We start from the raw sequence: 20,706 nt of genomic DNA on the forward strand, positions 1-20,706 counted from the left end.
AATCACACAAAAATGAATGAAATATATTGCAATTTTGGCAGTTTGAGATGAACAAGTCATTCTTTTTTTCAAATTATCCTTTTATAGCAACATGAGAAGTAAAGTAGAAATGTTCCTGTTCTACTGATAGCACTGTTTATTCATGATTAGTTACTTATAAAATTGAATACCACTGCAAGAGACATTAAAAGTTCCATTTATTTTGTGCTAAATAGAAAGCTAAGAAAAATAAATTAATTTGCTCTTAGAATGCAAATCAAACTGGTTTTCAGCCTCTGAGCAAACAGTGTGCCTGTAATTTTCCACACAAACCCCAAATAAACCATGATTGAGTTTTCTGTGTAGGCTCCTCTATGGCATTCTCTGTCAAAGACACACAACTTACTGTGAGAAATGAAGTTAATTTAGAAGGTGGGATTTCAGTCTTTTCTTCGGTAAGCCAAGAAAACTATAGATGGATGGTACTTTTTAGTAAACCAAGAATTACATCAAATAGTGGACTAGATTTCTTCCTAATTCATCTGAGGGGGAAAAAAACAGAGAGAGAATCTCCCACATCTGTCACTTGTAGTGATAGCTATAGAGAATTGGACAAAATGGCAATCATCTCCTTCTCAACATGCTAATAAGGACCACTTGAGGTACTAATTCCTTGAGACCCCCAAGGTATCAGTGCAAAGGTCAAGGAGAAACTCAACACAGGTGCCAGAGTTTCAAAAAATAGTGGAAAGGGTAAAAACAAAGTGATCTTGGTAAACCACTGCTTGGAGCTGGGGTAGGGGGGAGCCGAGTGTCTTCACCTCCAGCAATGACTTCCCTGTGGTATTTCAAGTTCCCACAGAACTACCTAACCCAGATCCCAGAGTTTCAGAATTCACTTTTCACTGCTGCAATTGCTACAAGAAAAAAAAAAAAAAAAAAAAAAAACCAATATCCAAGAAGATAAACACAAGGCATTTATGTCCGATGTGATGTGGGTCAGACTGTCCGAGAATGCTACCTACAAAATCACCCAAGAAAGATCAGGGGTCCTAATACTTATCGAGTGCTACCAAGGTGCAAAGCACTTGAATCTGTATTACCTATATTACCTTATATCCCCCACCACACACATACATACACACATACACACAACTCTGAAAGGCGGTTATTATTAGCCCCCTTTTACAGATGTCGAAATAGACTGGGGTTTAGTAACCATGACAAGAGCACTGAGATTGTAAGTGGTATAGCCAAGAATTGAACCTACATCTACCCAACTATATAGTTCATGCTTTTCCCACCATTGTTGGGTACACCTCTGGGCAACTACATCAATTCGTATTTGAGGGGAAGGTTAGTATACTGGCTGTCACCAGCATGATCCATTGTAAATACCAGACACGAATTTAGATTAACTAGTTTCTGCTTACCTTTTAGTCAAAGGGAATAATTAAAGTAGGAGTAGCATTTTCAAAGTTTTAGAATTTTGAGGCCTGAATATAATAATCTCTCTCCATTGTTAAAGAATTGCTGTTCTTGAGAGCCAGAGTAATAAAGCAGAAGGAGGAGGGGGCTTAAAGCATCATGAATAGGGGCACCTAGCTGGCTCATTTGGTAAAGTGTCTGCCTCCAGCTCAGGTCATGATCCCAGAGTCCTGGGATCGAATCCTGTATCGGGTTCCCTACCCAGCGAAGAGCCTGCTTCTCCCTCTGCCTGCTGAAAAAAACTTTAATTTTTTTTTTTAAAAAAGCATCATGGGGTGCCTGGGTGCCTCAGTGGATTAAAGCCTCTGCCTTTGGCTCAGGTCATGATCTCAGGGTCCTGGGATAGAGCCCCACATGGGGCTCTCTGCTCAGCGGGGAGCCTGCTTCCTCCTCTCTCTTTGCCTGCCTCTCTGCCTACTTGTGATCTCTCTGTGTGTCGAATAAAGAAATAAAAAAAAATCTTAAAAAAAAAAAAGCATGATGAATATATGCCAAATTAAATTCTCCCACCTATGTCATACAAAAGAGTCTCTTCAAGCTTTAGGGCAAGGTGATTTCTTAGTTCAAATCCCAGCTCTACTAATTTCTATTCATATATAGTAAGCACTCAATAAATGTTAGTTATACTTATTAATAAACACCACAAGGAAAATTTATATAAGTATTACAGTATAGGATTTCCTGGGTGGAGAGGGGTTCCTGTAAAAAAGACATGTCATGATTTTTCACCTAAATCTGAATATCATTTAGGCCTTATGACGGCTCTTTTGTGATTTGGATTTTCATAAAAATAAGGAACATATGTTTTAATAATTTTTCTCCTCTTTTATCATCTGAGATTCATATGGGTAATGCTTACAGGTTTTTTCCTTGTAACTCTTGTAAAGAATTAACCCAGAGTTAAGAGTGGTTAAGGTATTAGTGGAACAGGTTTTGATTATTGGCCTTTGTGCTGTATTTCACTTAGCTGATTCATCTCTCGGAGTTTTTTTTCCTTCCCTCTTGTCTGAGGTCTGCCAAAACTAGCGGCTTACATTTTCTACCCTTTTAAGTAGTTCTGGAAGTTTGGAACTTGCGGCCCACATCAGCAAATTTGCCCTTTTGCATTTGGCAAGAATCAGAATTTGCCATGTGTTTTCAAGTAGAGGTGGGAGTGTGGTGTTATAGAGATTCATGTCAGCATGACTCTGGAAACAGCGATTGTTAGATAACCAGTGAATTGAAGCCAGAAAAGAGAACTGAGAACATTATTTTTGGAGCTCTTTATATCTGTAGATCTTTACAGATCTACAGATACATTGCTTTCCTTTTTAGGGTAAAATGATACACCTTTCAGAGGCATTATGTGTTATTCATTAATTAAAGGTTCAGGATAATTTGGCCTGAAATCTAAAGCACCCTAAACCCGATCTGGCTTATGCAATGTCTTTTTCTTAACTCCTTAAAACTGTAGCTGTGTATAATTGCTTGCTTTAAAGGTGGGAATTAGGTGATTGTACTCTTCCTTCCTCCTTCTTCCTCAAAACCCAGCTGAAAATAAATGTCGGTGGGCCTGGAGGAGGAGGTGCTGGGGAGCAGAGTGTAGGAGTGGAACTTAAATTTCCTTCTGTTAGCTGGTAGTGTATATTCCTGAAAATATGGCTGGAAACATTTAATAGAATGTTATTGTATCTATGTGTGTGAATTTACAGATTACTGGAGTGAGAGTGACAAGGAAGAGGCAGATACTCCATCAACACCCAAACAGGACAGCCCTCCACCCCCCTACGATACATACCCGCGGCCTCCCTCTGTAAGTTGCCAGCAGACATGTATGTAATTTGGCATTAGATTCTTTGATGATATCCCTTCGTTTGTTAAAAACAGTTATGTGGTGAATTGCATGTCAGACCTCCGGATTCTTAAGAGGAAGGAAAACAGGGAGTCTAAAAGCAATAAGGGAAAAAGTATTTAAGTATGCAAAGACAGTTTAATCAGGAGAAATAGTCACCACAGATTCCAGGCATCATAAATATCTGCCCAGGTTTATTAAAATAAAATCCTACTTGTGTCAGAGTAGCCTTCATGGAAATATCAGCAACAAAAATATTTCCTTAGACAAAGGTATGTAAATGGACCTTATGTGTTTCCACACTAATGAAGTTCATTCCTGTGTCCTTCAGAAAAAACTCATAAAAATTAATATTACATCTGTATTGAACACATGTTTTAACATACAGCTTTTTAGATAGTCATGGGGTCTAGCTTAATGTATGTGTTTATATGGTACTCCAAACTCCTTAAACCTTATTCTGCGTATAGACTGTACTTTAATCTTTTAATGGGGTAAACAACTGTCCTGGTTTTCTTGGGACTATCCCACTTTATGCACATTTCCCAGCAGAAGTATTAAGAGCATCTCAGTAGTGTCCCAGTTTCGACAATATATTGCATGGTTACGGCATCATAAGAGTCAGTTCTGCCTATCTTGGGACTGAGTCTTCCACACAGGAAATGGAAGCTGAATTTAAGTGACAACAGCAGTCAACCTAATTACACCTCCATATTACTCTAGAGGATTTTAAATAAGAAAGGCACTACACAAGATGGTGACATAATTTGAGGCCACTTCTCAACCTTGGCTGTGTGTAAGAATCACCTCTGGAACATTTTAGAAATGCAGATGCAGACATTAAATCAGTATATCTGGGACTACAAAGAGCTCACTGGACTAGACTATGGACCTTCCGTGAACAGGGACCCTGTTGGATTGATCTACACATCCCTGTGGTGTAACACAGCACTGGCACTTATTTACTAAGTGCGTAATAAATATTTCTGAAAGAAACAAATGGACACTTTTTTGACCAATAACTAAAAGGGAAGCCACATTTTTAATAACAACTTTGGATGACAGAGTCTATTACCTAAGAATTTTTCCTGTATGTATACACATTTATTTAATGCAGCAGTTCACTGAGTGCAATAGAATGCAAGGATGAGCGATAGAAATGAAATGCACAAACTCAGTGACAAGATATAGTTTGTATCATATTTTCCCTCTTCCCCTAAAACACCAGGGCCTGAATAATGCCTTTAAAATATTTCTAAAAGAGGAAGAAAGGGAAGCTGCAGCTTCATGACCAGCTCTTTAATCACAGCAGCATGGCGATTTCAAGAAAGAAACTATTTATGTTATTAACATGTGGGAAGATAAACTGCCCCCAGAAGATGCCACTTAACTTCTCCTTTAGCCCAAGGGGCAGTATGAACTTTCGCCTCAGCCAGGCTTGTCCTGACCACAGCTGCAGCCCCGTGTGCCGTGACCACATTTGATAAAGCTGGCTCCTTCTGCCAGAAAGGAGCCAGGCTGATCTGTTAGCTGCCAGACTAGAGTGAGCCTTGTCCCCAGTGGGGGCTCCTGCAAGTCCTTTACAGCATTCACTCGATGTTATATGGTATGTTCCCAAACCTGAAATTCTGGGAATAAAATATCCCATTTTTCTTTTATGTTTATGTACCCTGAGGTGCCCTTGCTCAAGGCAAATGCTAACCCCATCAGGGTATAATCTCATCCTGCCTATATTTTTAACTCTTTACAAAGTGCCACAAATTGAGCAGACCCTAAGAAAGAGTTTCCTTGGCGCCCATAGGAGGAAACATTCAGCTTTGAGGAAGAGGAGGGGTTCTGTCTGATTATAGGCATCTTGTTTTCACATCCAAAAGTCTCTCTCCAAACTCCATAAAATCCGGAAATATGAATTTGGCAACAATTGTTCACAGTTTCAAATGCATAGAGATTTTTAAAACTTCCCATTTTTGTTGTTGTTGTTACTGATTTCTTACGTAAACATTCAGATTTTCTTATGCTTCACTGTAAAATTTTGCATGTTAATATGTGAGATTTTTCATGAGAGTCTGGTGGAGCTGCATTTGAACACTCCACATCTCAGTCCCTTAAAAGATCAGCCGGGGCCCAACTTTGAGAAGTCTGTGAACTTGACTTGTCATTAACTTGACTGGTAAATGTTAGCCGGTGGAAATCTAGCTTGTGCCTTGCTGACAGAGGTGGTCCGTTATTTCTATGGAGACTGACCAGAGGCTCCTTTCCACAGATGAGCTGTGCCAGTCCTTACGTGGAAGCAAAACACAGCCGGCTCTCTTCCACAGAGACCTCTCAGTCACAGTCCTCCCATGAGGAGTTTCGCCAGGAAGTGACCGGGAGCAGTGCGGTGTCCCCCATTCGCAAGACAGCCAGTCAGCGCCGCTCCTGGCAGGATTTAATCGAGACGCCCCTGACAAGCTCAGGATTACACTATCTTCAGACTCTACCCCTGGAGGATTCTGTCTTCTCTGACTCTGCGGCCATCTCCCCGGAGCACAGGCGGCAGTCCACTCTTCCAACTCAGAAGTGCCACCTACAGGATCACTATGGGCCGTACCCCCTGGCGGAGAGCGAGAGAATGCAAGTGTTAAATGGAAACGGGGGCAAGCCTCGAAGTTTTACTCTGCCTCGAGATAGCGGGTTCAACCACTGCTGTCTGAACGCGCCGGTTAGTGCCTGTGACCCGCAGGATGACGTACAGCCCACAGAAGTGGAGGAAGAGGAGGAGGAGGAGGAGGAGGAAGGGGAGGCAGCAGGGGAAAACATAGGAGACAAAAGTAAGTATGTTGGAGATGCTTAGCCTGTGTACACAGATTCCTAACCTTTTCAAACTGCTTATTTTAAGAAAATAGAATCTTGTTTCCCTTTTTTCTTAAAATAATGGTCTTGCTGCACAGGAAGTTAGGTATCCCTTGGTGTTTTACTTTCAGACCTTGAGTAATGTGGGGGACAGAAGATGGATAACGAAACCTATATCCCAGGACACCCAAAGCTAGAGCAATGGTTTTCCCCAGTTACCCATTTGCCTTTTAAGGCCGATGATAATCATTTCTTTTCCTTTTCATTCCTCCTCTTACCCACTTTCTTCTCCCTCGCATGCATCATCCCTTTGGTCCACAGTCATTGTCCCCTGAGTCTGGGTTAAGAAACTAAATGCTTCATACAGGGTGTTAGCAGAACCTTGGTTGAATATGTAAGTGAACACACAGACACACGTGCGTGCGCACACACACACTCAACTTCCTTTTCCACCATTAAAAGATTTAAAGGAAAAATTCAGAAGGGTTTTCCAAGAAGAAATTTCAAACAGCACTTCTGTCAAGTCCAAATAGTTGAAAAAAACCAGTTTCCCAAAAGCATTTATTTACTTTCTTGGTATGTATATTGATTACAAAACTCAATTTATGTGAATCAACTCTTAAGAGAGACAAAGCCAATTAAGTAAATCCTCTGACTTGTTGGCATTAAGACTATATTTACTAATTATCAAGTTCTTTACCCAACATCCCTTACCAAGCATCTGTTTCTAATTAATGTGCTACAACGGGCCAGAACCCAGCTTATTTTTAAGGGAAAGGCTAAAACTCAGTTATTTTACTTAGAAAGAAAATCTAGGTTTGGTTATAAGTCCTGAATGTAAAATTACGCCCCCCCCCCCAAAAACAATAGTGTTAAAGGGGTAGTATAAAACTGTTTGCATGTCTTTGTTCAAAAATGAAGTTTGGGCCAGTTAGTGCAGATGTCCCAAGCCAATGTTGGTGAAACCACAGTTGCTGGTCTGATCCCACTAGGGCATTAGATTTCTCTTTTTAAAGGATACAAGCAGAATATATACATCCGCCCATTTTGTGAGAAAACGAGTTTGACTGTGGGATATAGTACTGTAAGATCTTCATCGTGACTGGAAAACAGCTCAGAGCTCACAGAGGACCAGCACGTCAGGAGCCTCATCCCCATGTTAAGTTTGGCTTATTTAAATGAGGCTCACTTTGGAGATGATTAACAAGAAAATACAATAGACCTCCTTTTATGGGATGGATCTTCATTGCATTATTTAACGGGAATTAAATTATATCTTCTACCCTCAAAATATGAGTCTCTTGTAATAAAATTCATATGTTAATGCAGTTTCCACGTGAAATATATTTTAGCCATATTCTCCACAAGGAGCTTTACAGAAGGTATACTATTGGTGCAGGAAATGGTAATTACCATCTGTTACCTGTCATGGCTTCCCAGCATTCACATTTATCAGAGATTATGGAAGAGTCTGGTGGAAGAAATACCTAGGAGCCACGTTAGGCCTCTGTAGGACTTCTGGCAAGGATGATAATACATTTTTACCAGTACGATGTTTACCGAAATTAGTACCTTGTTTTCTAAAATTTAAAGCTGAGTTAGAAACTGCGTTTCGGCAGTCATCCAGGTGCTGCACGGTGGCTCTAACTATGTGAGGTTTGTTCAGTATTGTACAAACAGAGCAGGGAAAATACTTTATCTCTATTTTAAAATAAATTGTGTTGACATTTGCACAGCCCTCTGGACTAGAGAATTCTGTTCAGAAAACATCTCATGGCCGCAGGTAGAAGTCATTGATGCTATCTTTTTCGCTTAAGCCACTTACTCCCCAGTTCCTCCTGGCCACGAGTGAGGGAGTACCGGAGAGGAGAAGCCATATCCTCGGGCCTGAAAGACAAACCTGGGCCCACAGAGCATACATAGTTAGATGGCTTTCAAGTTTGCTCTTCCAGTGTCTCTTTTTGGCTGTTTGTTGATTGGATACATTTCTACCATATAGGTGCACTCCTAAGTTGGTGGATTTTTTCCTTCAGTTTCCCAAATGAGTCAAGTGGGGAGTTATCCAGTATTATCCATCTCTTTCAGGGGCTCTTTTTCTGTGGAATAATTGGGATAAAGCCAAACAACCATAGGAAGTGTGTCCATAAATCTAGTACTGCACATTTTGCTTTTTAATTCAATGTCGTGTGGCAGCTAATGCTATTTCAGTCGGATCTGCTTCACTAGAGGTGGTTATGCACTGTCGTTCAGGACCCCATTTCTTTCTGGACATTTCCCCCCAGATCTTGCTGCTTGATGTGTCAGTGTTCTTCAGACCATTCTCAGCAGAGCAGTGCATTTCATGGTCGCCTAGTAGATGTTTTTTACTTAACGGAATGTATGTTTGCCCTCCTAACGATCAACTTTCTGCATTACTGTTTTTGACATTTAGGGGTGTTCGACTCGATGAACACACAATTTGAGAAACATCAGTTTTACAATCAGTGCTTTCAAAAGAATTTTTAAGGCCTAGTTAAGGGGTGTCGTGTTCGTGACTGCCCCGGGTCGGCCATTAGGAGCAAGTATTCCAGGCTTCTTATCCAAATTGAGCTACTGGGTGTTCTATTAGAAGAGCCCAAATTATAGGCACAAAAGAAGCTGTGGCCACGCCATCAGACCTGAGAGCACTCGCTCTGCCGCCGACAGCTTTGCCGGCATCTGTGCTTGTTATAGTCGAGGCCCCACAGTGGTGTGTTACTGTAAACCGGCCTGCTCGAGGCCAGCATTTGGTTTGACCTACTGAAGTGAATTTGCAGTAATCCAGTACAGACCTGCAGGGGAAATAAGTTTTGTGTCTCTAGGTCCAAATATTTTTTCTCAGTTTACCAAGAAATTAAAAGTAGAAAGCGTCAGGCAAGTGGGCAGGAGTAAAAGAATAAAATGTGAAAATATAGCCTGTCTTCTGCTTTACAGATGAAGAACTATGTCATTAACCAAACTCCTGTCTTATCATTTATGTTTACTTTAACTTTACATAGTATGATGTATATTATATAGTGCTCACAAGTTTACAAAGCAGTCTAAAAAGCAAGATGTACCTAAATCGGTGACTTAGATTTTTTTTTTCAATTTCCCTTCTTATGAGGTATAAATTCAGCCTCTCTTAGGACAGTCTTCAATCTGTGTTCTCATGGTTGGACTTTGTTTTCTCTGATTTTGAAATTCAATCATTTAACTGAATCATACTATGATTTTGCACAGGCTGAACTCATTTTGGTGTAAAATGGATGATATTAAAAGGACACAGATGAGACCTGTCTTGTTTTCCTTTGACTGAAATTCAGCTTGCATATTAATTATCCTGACCTACTTCACTGGCACTTGGGAGAAGACAAGTAATTTCCTATTATCCCAATTAGCAGTTTCAAAGCTTACTGAGATGTGGGCCTTCTAATACCTCAGTTAAATTAAATAATAAATTATGTCTGCCTATGCAACCTCCATGGAATATAAATCATAAAAGTTGGACAAAATATAAAAATATACTTCATTCAGAAATCATCTGCCACAACACTGAAATACTGTTTTGGTTAATGCAGTTTGAAGTCTACTTGGAATGGCTCTTTTCTTAAACTATCTAGTACACTGGACAGTTTAGATGAGGCTTTTCAAAAGCTTTATCCTTTTAATCCTGCTGATTTCCCTCTTTACTAACCGTACATTCTTGGTGCTTCCATATACTTGATGAAGTTATAATGTGCTCTTTTTCATTGTCTTAGAGATGAACTACCAGTATTCTCACTTAATCTACACATTTATTAGCTTGCTCTTAGAAATCTAAAGCAAGGGTGCCTGGGTGGCTCAGTTGGTAAGTGACTGCCTTCGGCTCAGGTCATGATCCTGGAGTCCTGGGATCGAGTCCCACATCAGGGACTCCTGCTTCTCCCGCTGATCTCTCTCCTCTCATGCCCGTGCTCTCTCTCTCTCTCTCTCTTTCTCTCTCAAATTAATAAATAAAATCATTTAAAAAAAGAAAGAAATATAAAGCAAAACCCCAGGTGTTTTTGGTTTTATTTTTGTTTTTTCCAGAGGTGAAAGGCGGATAAAATCTGTCAGCTTGTAGCTACAATGCACATTAGGTTACCTGGCCAAGATATTGACTAATGCTTCCAAAGTGGGGTTTTCTAAGAAATGTATTTTTAAGTAATTTTTTTAATCTAAACCTCCTTTGTACAGCATTGGTAAGTTAAGAGCATGTAAAATATGCAGCTCAATGGCCTAATATCTTGAATTATTGAGGCAGAGAGGATGGATAATGACTACCAATACATGGCAGAAGAAGATAGATTAATCCTCTTCAATCATTTTAAGGGTCCTAGAGTAATTTCCTGAAGAGTCTCTAAAAGCTATGAATTTTTATTTTTAAGAACATCCAGGTACAAAGTATGTGGGCAAGGGGAAGATATTCCTAGAATATGAAACTGCATAAAAGGAAAAGAGAAGCAAGTTGAAAATAAAAGTGTTACAGCACATTTTACTGTTTTATTGATTGTTGACATCAATTATACATAAAGAATTTAGAAGGGCATAGTCACCACTAATATCTTCAGTTACAGTTCAGGAAAAGCTATATGAGGAATATGAATAAAAAAACATGTGTTAAAACCAGAGGGAAAAATAGCAGAGAACCCTAAATACGGCACTTCTGTGAAGTTTAAGGGCATTATGCTCGGCTTGTTATGTAACAAGTATATATAAAGAACACAGAAAAATCTAGAAAGTATTAAACAAATATTCTCTTAGTACCATATTTTCTTGAAGATTAGATATAGAGTCTAACTAAAATGCTGATACTGGTTATAGTTTGGATTTGTAATGACACCTCACTCAGCTGTTGACTTAAATGATGAGGAAAATTTATTATAATCGAGAAGTTCAGAGGTGGGTTGATCTGGAGTGAATTTTGTGGCTCTACCGTGTCAGGCCTCTCAGTTAATTTTCTGTAATGCCAATAGCTCTAGGCATCACTTCTTTATAAGACAGCGTCCCGAGAGCCAAAGACCAGCATGTAGGGCACCCTAACTTTAGTCTTCTTTGTAAGATCAAGGAAAATTTTTCCTAGATCCTTCCAGCAGACTTAGCTCCCTATTGCATTGGCCAGAGTTGCATCATATACCCCAAGAGCAAGGGAAATGAAATAACTATGAGTAGTTGAGACTAAGCTTGATTTGTTTTTAAGGTCATAAAGAAAAAAATGTACCAAACTGCTTGTCATTACTATCCATATGAGCCTCTCCACTGTTACATATGTTACATCTGCAAACAAATTTGTTTAAGCAGGGTGGTACTCTTTTAATGTGTGTGTGTCTGTGTGTGTATGTGTGTGTGTGTGTATGCAAACATATACCCCAGATCACATCACATCATTTAAGTCTTGGCACTAACGAAAGGTTTCATATCTAAAAGGGGATACATATTCTGTAAACCTGAAAATACAGCAAGTTAGATGGAATTATTGTTGACTTTTGAAATGAATAAGCATATTTTCCTATAAACACTAAGTGATCGGAACTTAGAATACAGTCTCTGAATATATTTCTCAGTTAAAATCCTTGCTTTGTCACTCTACCACTTGTAAGTGGTATGATGGATCAAGTTATTTCACACCTTCTTCATGTGTACATCATGTAGTAGCAGTACCCGAGGTTTTATATGGATCAAATGAGGCAACGGTAGAAAGCACTTAGTTTCCGTATCTGACACACTGTAAGTCTTGAAATAAATTTTTTATAATTGTGTAATTTATATAGATTTTATGCATATTTGGATTTAGGCAATAAGGGCAATTATATTACTTAAATAGTGAATTAATCCTGGCAAACCTCGGTAAATAACATTTACCTGACTGCGTGCCCTGACTTTGTTCAGTTCCAGTTATTGAGTTGAGCCATATGAATTGCTGTATTGGGGGATCAAAATGATGAAATATCAGCGATTTTGTACATTTCACCACAATACATTAGCCATATCCTAGGAGCTAAAATAGAACTGTCCCTCACTTTACATTCCTGTTACTCACTATCCTTTCCTTTTTGATTTTGGACATTTGGGAACCCAAAAGAGAACTTGTATTCCAAATAACAACAACTGTATATCTATTTACTGAAATATGAGTTTATAGATGCCATGCGGGTCTCAGTACACATATTTTCCCCTCAGAGGGTTCTACTCTGACAACCCAGTCTGACCCAGAGGACCCCCTCACCACGATAACCACCACCATTCATTCTCTGAAATATTGCGCCCTCTTTTATAATCTTCACAGCTTTATCACTCTGAGTATAATATCAAATATTATTCACTGATTTATTTTCCATCTCCACCCACCAGAATATAAGTTTCTGAAGAGCAGAGATTTTATTCCTGTTTTGTATACCTGGTGCCTAAAATGATATATGGCCCCTGGTAGTCCAGACACTATTGGATGAATGAATGAATGAATAAAATGAATGAATAAATAATAGCTAACCCCTTATGTCACCACTTTTTTCCCATTTTATTACATAATAGTAATATGATTCACTGAAATTAATGTTTTATCCATTGTGTCACATAAAACAGGAATAAAACCATTGCAGAATCCTTCATGTTGGGTATTTTGTAGAGAAGGCCAGTACTGCATGGCCGGCATAGCCTCTTCACGCTGGACACCACAAAGCTGGGGTGCGAATAACTAGAATTACTGCTCTTTGTGTTATGGCTCACTGAGAGTAACCTTCTCTACTACTGAAACCCTACCCTCCCAATTTAATCCCATTTCAAAGATGAGGGCCACAAGAATAGGACATGTGAGAGAACCAGTTCATGATTGGAAACCAGATCTTCCAGCACCCCTGGGCAGTTGTTTTCCTCCCAAAATCTACTGTCTGCCAAGACAGACTGGCTCCCTGGGTGGATGAAGCCACCTAGTTTCATCCTGTTTCCTTTGTAAAATAGTGGCTACTGCAACTTGTACTTGAGTGAATAGCCAATAGGCCGGCATTCGCCAGAAAAACAATCTCATGAATGTTACTAAGCCAGGGAGCCAGATTTAAATGGCAAAATAATGGATTTTCGATGCTACAGTGTCACACCAGCAGAGGATGTGGGCAGATAAGAACTGAAGTTCACATAAAGAATGACGGTCCCTTGCCAGTGTAGGTAAGACAAGCTAGGATTTACAGTTTCGCTTGCTACTAGTTTCACGCATCAGGAAAGCAAACTGCTTTTTGTCAGGTCAGTAATGTCATATTGTCAGGTTCTCAAGTAGGATAATTTCTAGCTTATTTTATGAGAATATGTCCTAAGTTCAATGCCCTTTACCTTGGCCACCCTTGCCAGAGAAACCTGAAGACCCAAAAGCTTCCCTTTCTTCGGTTTGCATGATATCATCTCCCTCCTATGCTTACCAACTACTGCAAGATCGTAGATAAAGACATAACGGGATTGCACCAAAAAACGTAGCTTGGAAGTTTCTCAGTTTCCCCATGTTTTTCATTTATTCTTTTAATTGAAAAGTAATAACTTGTTTATTGCTAAGTAAATAAAACAATAGTAAAAATAAAAAAACAACCCACTCTCCTCACACTTTGTTCAAAGTTAAGGTTTTAAAAATTCATTCTTATATGAATTTGTTTTCTTTCTGTATCTTTTTCCTGTCACTCAGGTAATTTTTCCTCAGAAACTCTTTTGATAATGACCATAGTTTATAATAGAAGCAACAGTCTTGTGACAAAACTTCCATGCCGCCTCAGAACCTGGCCCCATCCCAGCATGTCCCCCTAGAAAATGCAGCAGTTACTTGTTGACCTTTTCAAAACGATGGGAGGAGAAATGTGAGAAGAAATGACAATAGCTGCATGTGCACACTTACACGCTCTGATACACATCCCCATCCTCATGTATCAGAAGCTCATGGCCAACCTGCCTAATGTCTTGGTGCCATAAGACCTTGTCCCGGCCTTCTTAAGGGAGGTCTTCCAGTAATGTCATCTGACCCCAAAACACTGCTGAAAACAGCTAAGCCAGAGACAGCTAGGTAAAAAGCATAGCAAGTCTAGCCTCTGAAAACCAGAATTTAGAACTCAAGAGATGGGCTTCAGAACCACTGTACCCGGTGGTCAAAGTTTACCTATAGCTTCTGGTTTTAAGTTAGATAATACTTACAAAATATTGAAATACTTATGAAATATTAAAATACTATATAACCCTTCTACTAAATCATCTTCCTATTTTTCCCAGTGTTCTCACCACCTCCCTTCTTCTGGCCTTTCTTATGTTGGGCCATAGGCACATGTTAGTGCTAATAGTTGGTCTTCCATAGCTCTATCTGTTATACTCTAAAACTTTTCCTTTAATGGAAAAATATTCTTATTATGCCATTCAATAAGGGGGAAAGTGCCTATTACTATATATTTTAAATACAGAAGTTGGTCATAAAAAGTATTTTAATATTTAAACCTCATGCTTGATAACTTCTAGAAGGTTCTTACCTCAGGAATGTAATATGACAATTTCATATGCACATGTTTCTATTATGAGCACAAAGTATGCCAATGAAATCAGCTTTGAGTTATTTCACTGAAGTTGTACAATACTTGAAAATAAGAATGACAGTTACTGGGATACATGGGTGGCTCAGTCGGTTAAGTGTCTGCCTTCGGCTCAGGTCATAATCCCAGGAGCCTGCTTCTCCCTCTGCCTGCTACTCCCCCTGTTTGAGCTTGCTCACTCTTTCTCTCTCTCTGACAAATAAATAAATAAAATCTTTAAAAAAAAAAAAAAAAAGAATGACAGTAAACTCATGGATTCAGTTCAGAGCTACAGATTCTTTAACTTTCTTAGTCATTGATCCCCTAGCATTTCATTATCTAGATTTAGCTTACTAAAATGTAAACTAAGCCTCCATCTTGTTCTTTTGGTTTGCTGTAGCAATATGTAGTCTCTTTAGTTCTAAGCATGTGTTCATTTATTCCTATTCACTTATTTGACATTTATTGTTTGTTTACTACATACCAGGTAGTTTATTAAGAGTATATCTTCCATAGCTCTTCATATGTCTACTTACAACAAAAATTAGTGCATTGTCTTCGAGAAATAAGAAAGGTCTTTCTGATAACATGAAACAGAATAAACAATTAAAAGTTTGTAGCATCTTTATTGTCTTGTACCGGTCACTTTCCCAAGTAACCAAATAATAACTTATAAAAATTATTCTTTGAGAGATGGCATATATTCTGTGTTCATGTTAAGGTACTTATCACTTACACAGAATTAATAAAACTGCTTGGAATCAGATCAGATCACTTCTAAAGCGATTTCATCTTTGGCTCATTCCTTAGACATTATGGTTGGGACACTTGCATTCCAGTTGCCCAACTATACTGACAAACACAAATCAGATGTCCAACAATCCTCACTGATTTGTACTATGCACCTAGGAAGCATCTTCTCAGTCATCAAAGGAATACTGATCTATGGTCAGTATAATATGATAGTGGCCCTAATATGATAGTGGCCCTAATACTCTACGGGCATAGTAATATACTGACCATAGATTAATATTCCTTTCATGACTGAGAAGATGCTTCTTAATTTTACAGCACAACTAACACGAAGTTGAATTATCAGAAAAGCCTACCAGTGTTAGCAGAGTGCCATATTGTATTTCGATTCCCTATTTTAGGGAAACTTGAACCTTAGCATTTTAAACCGTTTTTCACTTTCTTCCACATTTATAACCCCCTATCTTCCACGGTTTTGAATGTGATATTTTTATTGTGCTATTTCTTTTTTGGTAAGTCATTCATAGAATATTTTCACTTCGTGCCTAAGATCTATTCATTTAAGACCTCCAAATTTTCTCATCCACGACTTTATTGGCTTCCTTAGCTACAATTTTTTTCCTTTAATTATTGTTGTGGTTTTTGTTGTCCTAATTTAGAGTCTATTCTGGAAGTTAGAAAATGGAAATTCTAAAGCAGTCATTCACTTTAGGATTCTTGGTGAGAGAAAATAGCCCACAACTTGATATCACTGAACTTAAATTTTATACCTTTTACCTTGAGCATCTCTGCTGTTTTCTTCTTGTTCTTTAACAATGCCAATACACAGGGGGGTTTTTTCATGCCTTTTCTAAAAAGAATAGGGAGGAGGGCCGCCTGGAATCACTGTGGCTTTAACACAACCCTTCTGCCAACTCTGACAGTAAGCCCCACCCCTCACTTTGTACTCTATTGTCGACTTACACCGTATGTATTTGCTGGGCAGCCATCTCTTGATTTAGCATCCTGGGTTCTAAGACTCTTTTAGTAACATAATTGGAAGAAGTTTTGCCCCGGCACTGGAGGTGGGAAAGATGTTTACCATTCCAAAGATAATTCTGTACAAATGCTGAAGATCTTTGCTGAATAATTAAGTGAAAAGTTTGGCTTTACTTTGAATGCTTCTTTAAATTTGTAACAACTTTGTGGACATTTTCTGAGTATGTGCTACTGCGAATAGTGTCTCTGTGGTTAATACTATAGAACTCATTTTAAATGCTTTATGTTAAGGTAAAGAATTCATTTAATATGAGGAAGTGGTGATGCAACATGGAGGCTTAAGTGGGTAGAAGAATAAATGAAACAAGATGGGATTGGGAGGGAGACAAACCATAAGTGACTCTTAATCTCACAAAACAAACTGAGGGTTGCCGGGGGGAGGGGGTTGGGGAGAAGGGGGTGGGATTATGGACATTGGGGAGGGTATGTGATTTGGTGAGTGCTGTGAAGTGTGTAAACCTGGTGATTCACAGACCTGGGGATAAAAATATATGTATATAAAAAATATATGTTTATAAAAAATAAAAAATAAAAAAAATAAAAAAAAAAAAAGAATTCATTTAATAGATAAATTGGTTTGTTTTGTTTTGTTTTGTTTTGTTTTACTAGAGAAGGCATATGACGTGTGCCATGCTATATGTAAATATGCAGAAAAACTAGCCATCTCAACATAGAACTTAGACTTCGAAATATTCATCTTCCCACTTAATACAGAAATACTCTTTATACACTTGAAAAGTTGTTATTGAGACTCTGCTTGGATATTTCAGGCACTCAGAGCTTACTGCTCCCAGGCAGGGCAACTCATGTTGGACAGCCGTAATGAAAAATTCTCCCTTGTATTGATACTGAAAGCTGACTTTCTCCAAATTTTCCACTCACGGATCTTGACATCACAACTTAGAGAACTACAGATCAAGTATGTAAATGGCTGACATGTGGAAAAGGGCTAAGACAGTCTTTGAAGTTTCAGAAGGCATAGTAGGTACAAGGTACATAGGAGCTTTTTGATTGATATGAGGAGGAAATGTTCCAATGGTTGCACTTGCCCGTGAATGGAATAAGTGGTCTTGTCAAGTTGGTGGGCTCCCCATTACTTAGTGTTTAAGAGTGGGCTAAGGAACCAGCTACCAGTCAGGGCTTCCCAAGCTAATTATGACACTTGAACCTGATGGTTTCTTCGATCTCTAAAGTTTCATGGATCTCTTCAGCATAATGGCATTGCTTTTGCTCTCACCATAGTGCCCTGTACATTGTACATGTCCAAAACTATACAGTGGAATTTTATTATCTAAGATATTTTGTGTTGTTTCATCTCAGAACCTAATGTATATAACCACCTTAACTTTATGACGAATCCTAGATAATTCAGTGTCCTGATGACCTTCTTCTGTATGCCTTGTTTCTTTTTAGTGTCCCCACGCCAAGTGCACTGGAACTATTACAGTACTTTATTCATAAGGATATCATGTGAAATTTCATCATATGCAGAACACGCTCACTGCCCTTGGCTTTCCTCTTGTCTCTTAAACTAGAGATACTGTCCAGAAAGGAAAAGCAAGTTTAAAATGCTCCATTTGTGTTGAATCCACATTGGTCCTTCCATTGAAATTTAAAAATGAAACTCCTCCCAATCATACTATATTCTAAAATGTTTCCATGTATCTCTATCAGATCTATCATTTTGTTCTCTGTAGAATCCAGGCTGGGTTTGGTTTGTTGGATAGGAGAACTCTCTTTAAGCAATAAATTTTGAGGGATTCTGAGAATGGCCCTGAGGTAATTTCCAAAAAGTTTGTTCAGTTCCTAAAAATTTTCTGCTGGTTCAAAGAGACCACAAAGTGGGTCTTAGTAGTCTCTTACCTTGAGAAGCACTTCTTTCTTTAAATTTCCTAGTACGGAGACTTTTTCCCATGTAGGAAAAGCGTAAAATATGTTTGAAGCCAGATGTTTCTACTTTCTTGTGTCATTTATTTTTTCTTATTTTTTTTAAACTCTGTCTCCAGTTTTTTCAGAAGCCTCAGCTGAACATTTGTCTTCCTTACACTCTTCTTATAAGGAATCAGTATTTTCTGTTTTTTCATTTCTAGTAGCCTCCTCTTCCCTCTTTTATAGAGATCCTCCATCTGTAGGTTTTTCTAAGGAATCTCCTTGTAACTACCTTGACTTCAGATGCAACTCCTTTCCCTCTCTTATTGGAACAGTTTACATTTGTATTGCTGGAATTCCATTTTTTTAAACTACAGACCATTGAAAACTCATATTTGTCTAAAGTTTTAAAATAATATTTGTTATCATCTAGGAAATAGTATGTGTTTTCTCTCCTCACTAGAAAAACAGAAGCAAGGGACGCCTGGGTGGTCAGTTGCTTAAGTGTCTGTCTTCCACTAAGGTCGTGATATCAGGGTCCTGGGATCAAGCCCTGCTCAGTGGGGAGTGTGTTTCTCCCTCTCCCTCTGCCCCAGCTCATCCTCTCTCTCTCTCTCTCTCTCTCACTCTCACTCTCTCTCTTCTTCTCCCTCCCCCTCTCTCAAATAAATAAATAAAATATTTTTTAAAAAAGAAAAAGAAAAACCCCAAAATTCTAGGTCTTCTTCTAGTCCCCTGCATGTCTCAAGTACCGCTTAGTTCTTCCCTGTGGTTCAGTGTTAGATCCCAAATACATTTTACTCATGTCTTTATATTTTTGATTCATGAAATAATCAGGGTTTTATGCATGTAGCAATTACTTATGTGTATTCATCTCATTTTAATGCATTCCTCTTATAGTTAGTATATTGGTGACAAGCAAAAATATTAGAGCTTACATAATATCATTTGTTTTTTCCTCTTCAGAAAGTTTCATACTGACCCACCAGCTTTTATTCTGCTAATAAGGGGGAAAGTAGATATAAAAATCAGGTGACCTCATTACAACCTTTGCAGAATTTTTAATCCTTTGTTGTTACATTCCTCAGCTTATACCTGAATGTCTCAACATAGAGTATTAGAACCATACAGACCTTGGCTGTCTACAAAAGTTAGTAAGAGTAAAGAAATCAGAATAACAGAGATTTCTTCTAACTTACTGTTTTAGACCAGAGTCCTATCCCTGATCAACCATATTTCTTGGTCAACTGAATTCAGTCTTTCCTAAGAATTGTCATTTCTACATTGTAACCTAACTCACATCCCCTATAGCTTCAAATTATAGAAACAAGTTACATTCACACCTCTTCATGTTAAGCTCTTTTTATAAAACAGTAAAGTGTTGGTAGCAAAAAACTACACTATCAATCTATGCTGTAAAAAGATTATTGGGTGACATTTGAATATTTCTGTTTATTAGATTACTTGCTGTAGTGGTCCAGTGCTAGATATGTGCTGCCTGTGTATAAAGGACAAGGTTATTTCTTGAAAGTGATCTCTTTGTTATGGTTTTTAGAGAATACATGGTAAGAGTTTATAGCGAGTGATTTAATGAAAAGTAATGTTGTTCCATTGTCCATGTTCCTTGAAATTTTTACACAAAGCCAGAGCTGTATCTCCCAACTGAATAATTAACATAGCTGATAGTAAAAACAAAAGAACTAGATTTAGCCCTTCAAAAATTACATGCCTATAGTTCATTGATCATGTGTATACTAAACAAGGTTTACAGCCTGTTCTTCATTGTTATGGAGCCAAGACTAAATACAACTATTTTAGGGATTTATAGCTTACAAAAGTACTGTGTATACCATTGGAAGAAGAAAGACATAGGTGTCCAAGAATTGGTTTCTTATAAATTGTAATATGGAGAATGAAAAAGAGAATGGAATAACTTTTCCTCTGTAATTCTAGCCAAAATTTAGCAATTCCACCTATTAAATTGAGCAGTGCATTTATTAGTAACTTTCAGGTTTTTAGAGTTTAATAAACACACCCCAACAGTGATCATGAAGGAGCCAAATTACACGAGTGCCCCACTGTTTAAACATCAGTAATATTTCTGCTGGTGATATCAAATCATAGTGTTCAATTTATGAAATGTGTAAAGAAGTTCTATGCATTACTGATATTCAGAAATATCTTCTTAGTATATTGAGATGATTAACAACAAAGCAGGAGTTTTAAGCCAGTTAAACTACTTTCACAAAATGCAGAGCTGTTCTATTTCACTGTGTGTCTTAAGTTTAAAAGAGAAAGAAAAAGAAGGAAAAAAGACATAATGCAGTTTGTTTTACTTGACAGTCATCGAAAACCTACTAAACAGGG

The 20,706-nt window shown here is 38.3% G+C and overlaps 1 protein-coding gene across 5 annotated transcripts in view; it reads left to right on the top strand.

The window, feature by feature from the left end:
- The window catches only part of CNKSR2 (connector enhancer of kinase suppressor of Ras 2), a 288,218-nt gene that overhangs the window by 238,292 nt on the left and 29,220 nt on the right, over window positions 1-20,706 (top strand). For all 5 annotated transcript variants that reach the window (XM_059157335.1, XM_059157332.1, XM_059157333.1 and 2 more), the window contains 2 exons: window positions 3,159-3,259; window positions 5,562-6,108. In XM_059157335.1, coding sequence (XP_059013318.1) covers window positions 3,159-3,259; window positions 5,562-6,108 — 648 coding nt within the window. The remainder of the gene's footprint in view (window positions 1-3,158; window positions 3,260-5,561; window positions 6,109-20,706) is intronic.

This window comes from Mustela lutreola, chromosome X (assembly GCF_030435805.1).
Source record: "Mustela lutreola isolate mMusLut2 chromosome X, mMusLut2.pri, whole genome shotgun sequence".
Classification (NCBI taxonomy): domain Eukaryota; kingdom Metazoa; phylum Chordata; class Mammalia; order Carnivora; family Mustelidae; genus Mustela; species Mustela lutreola.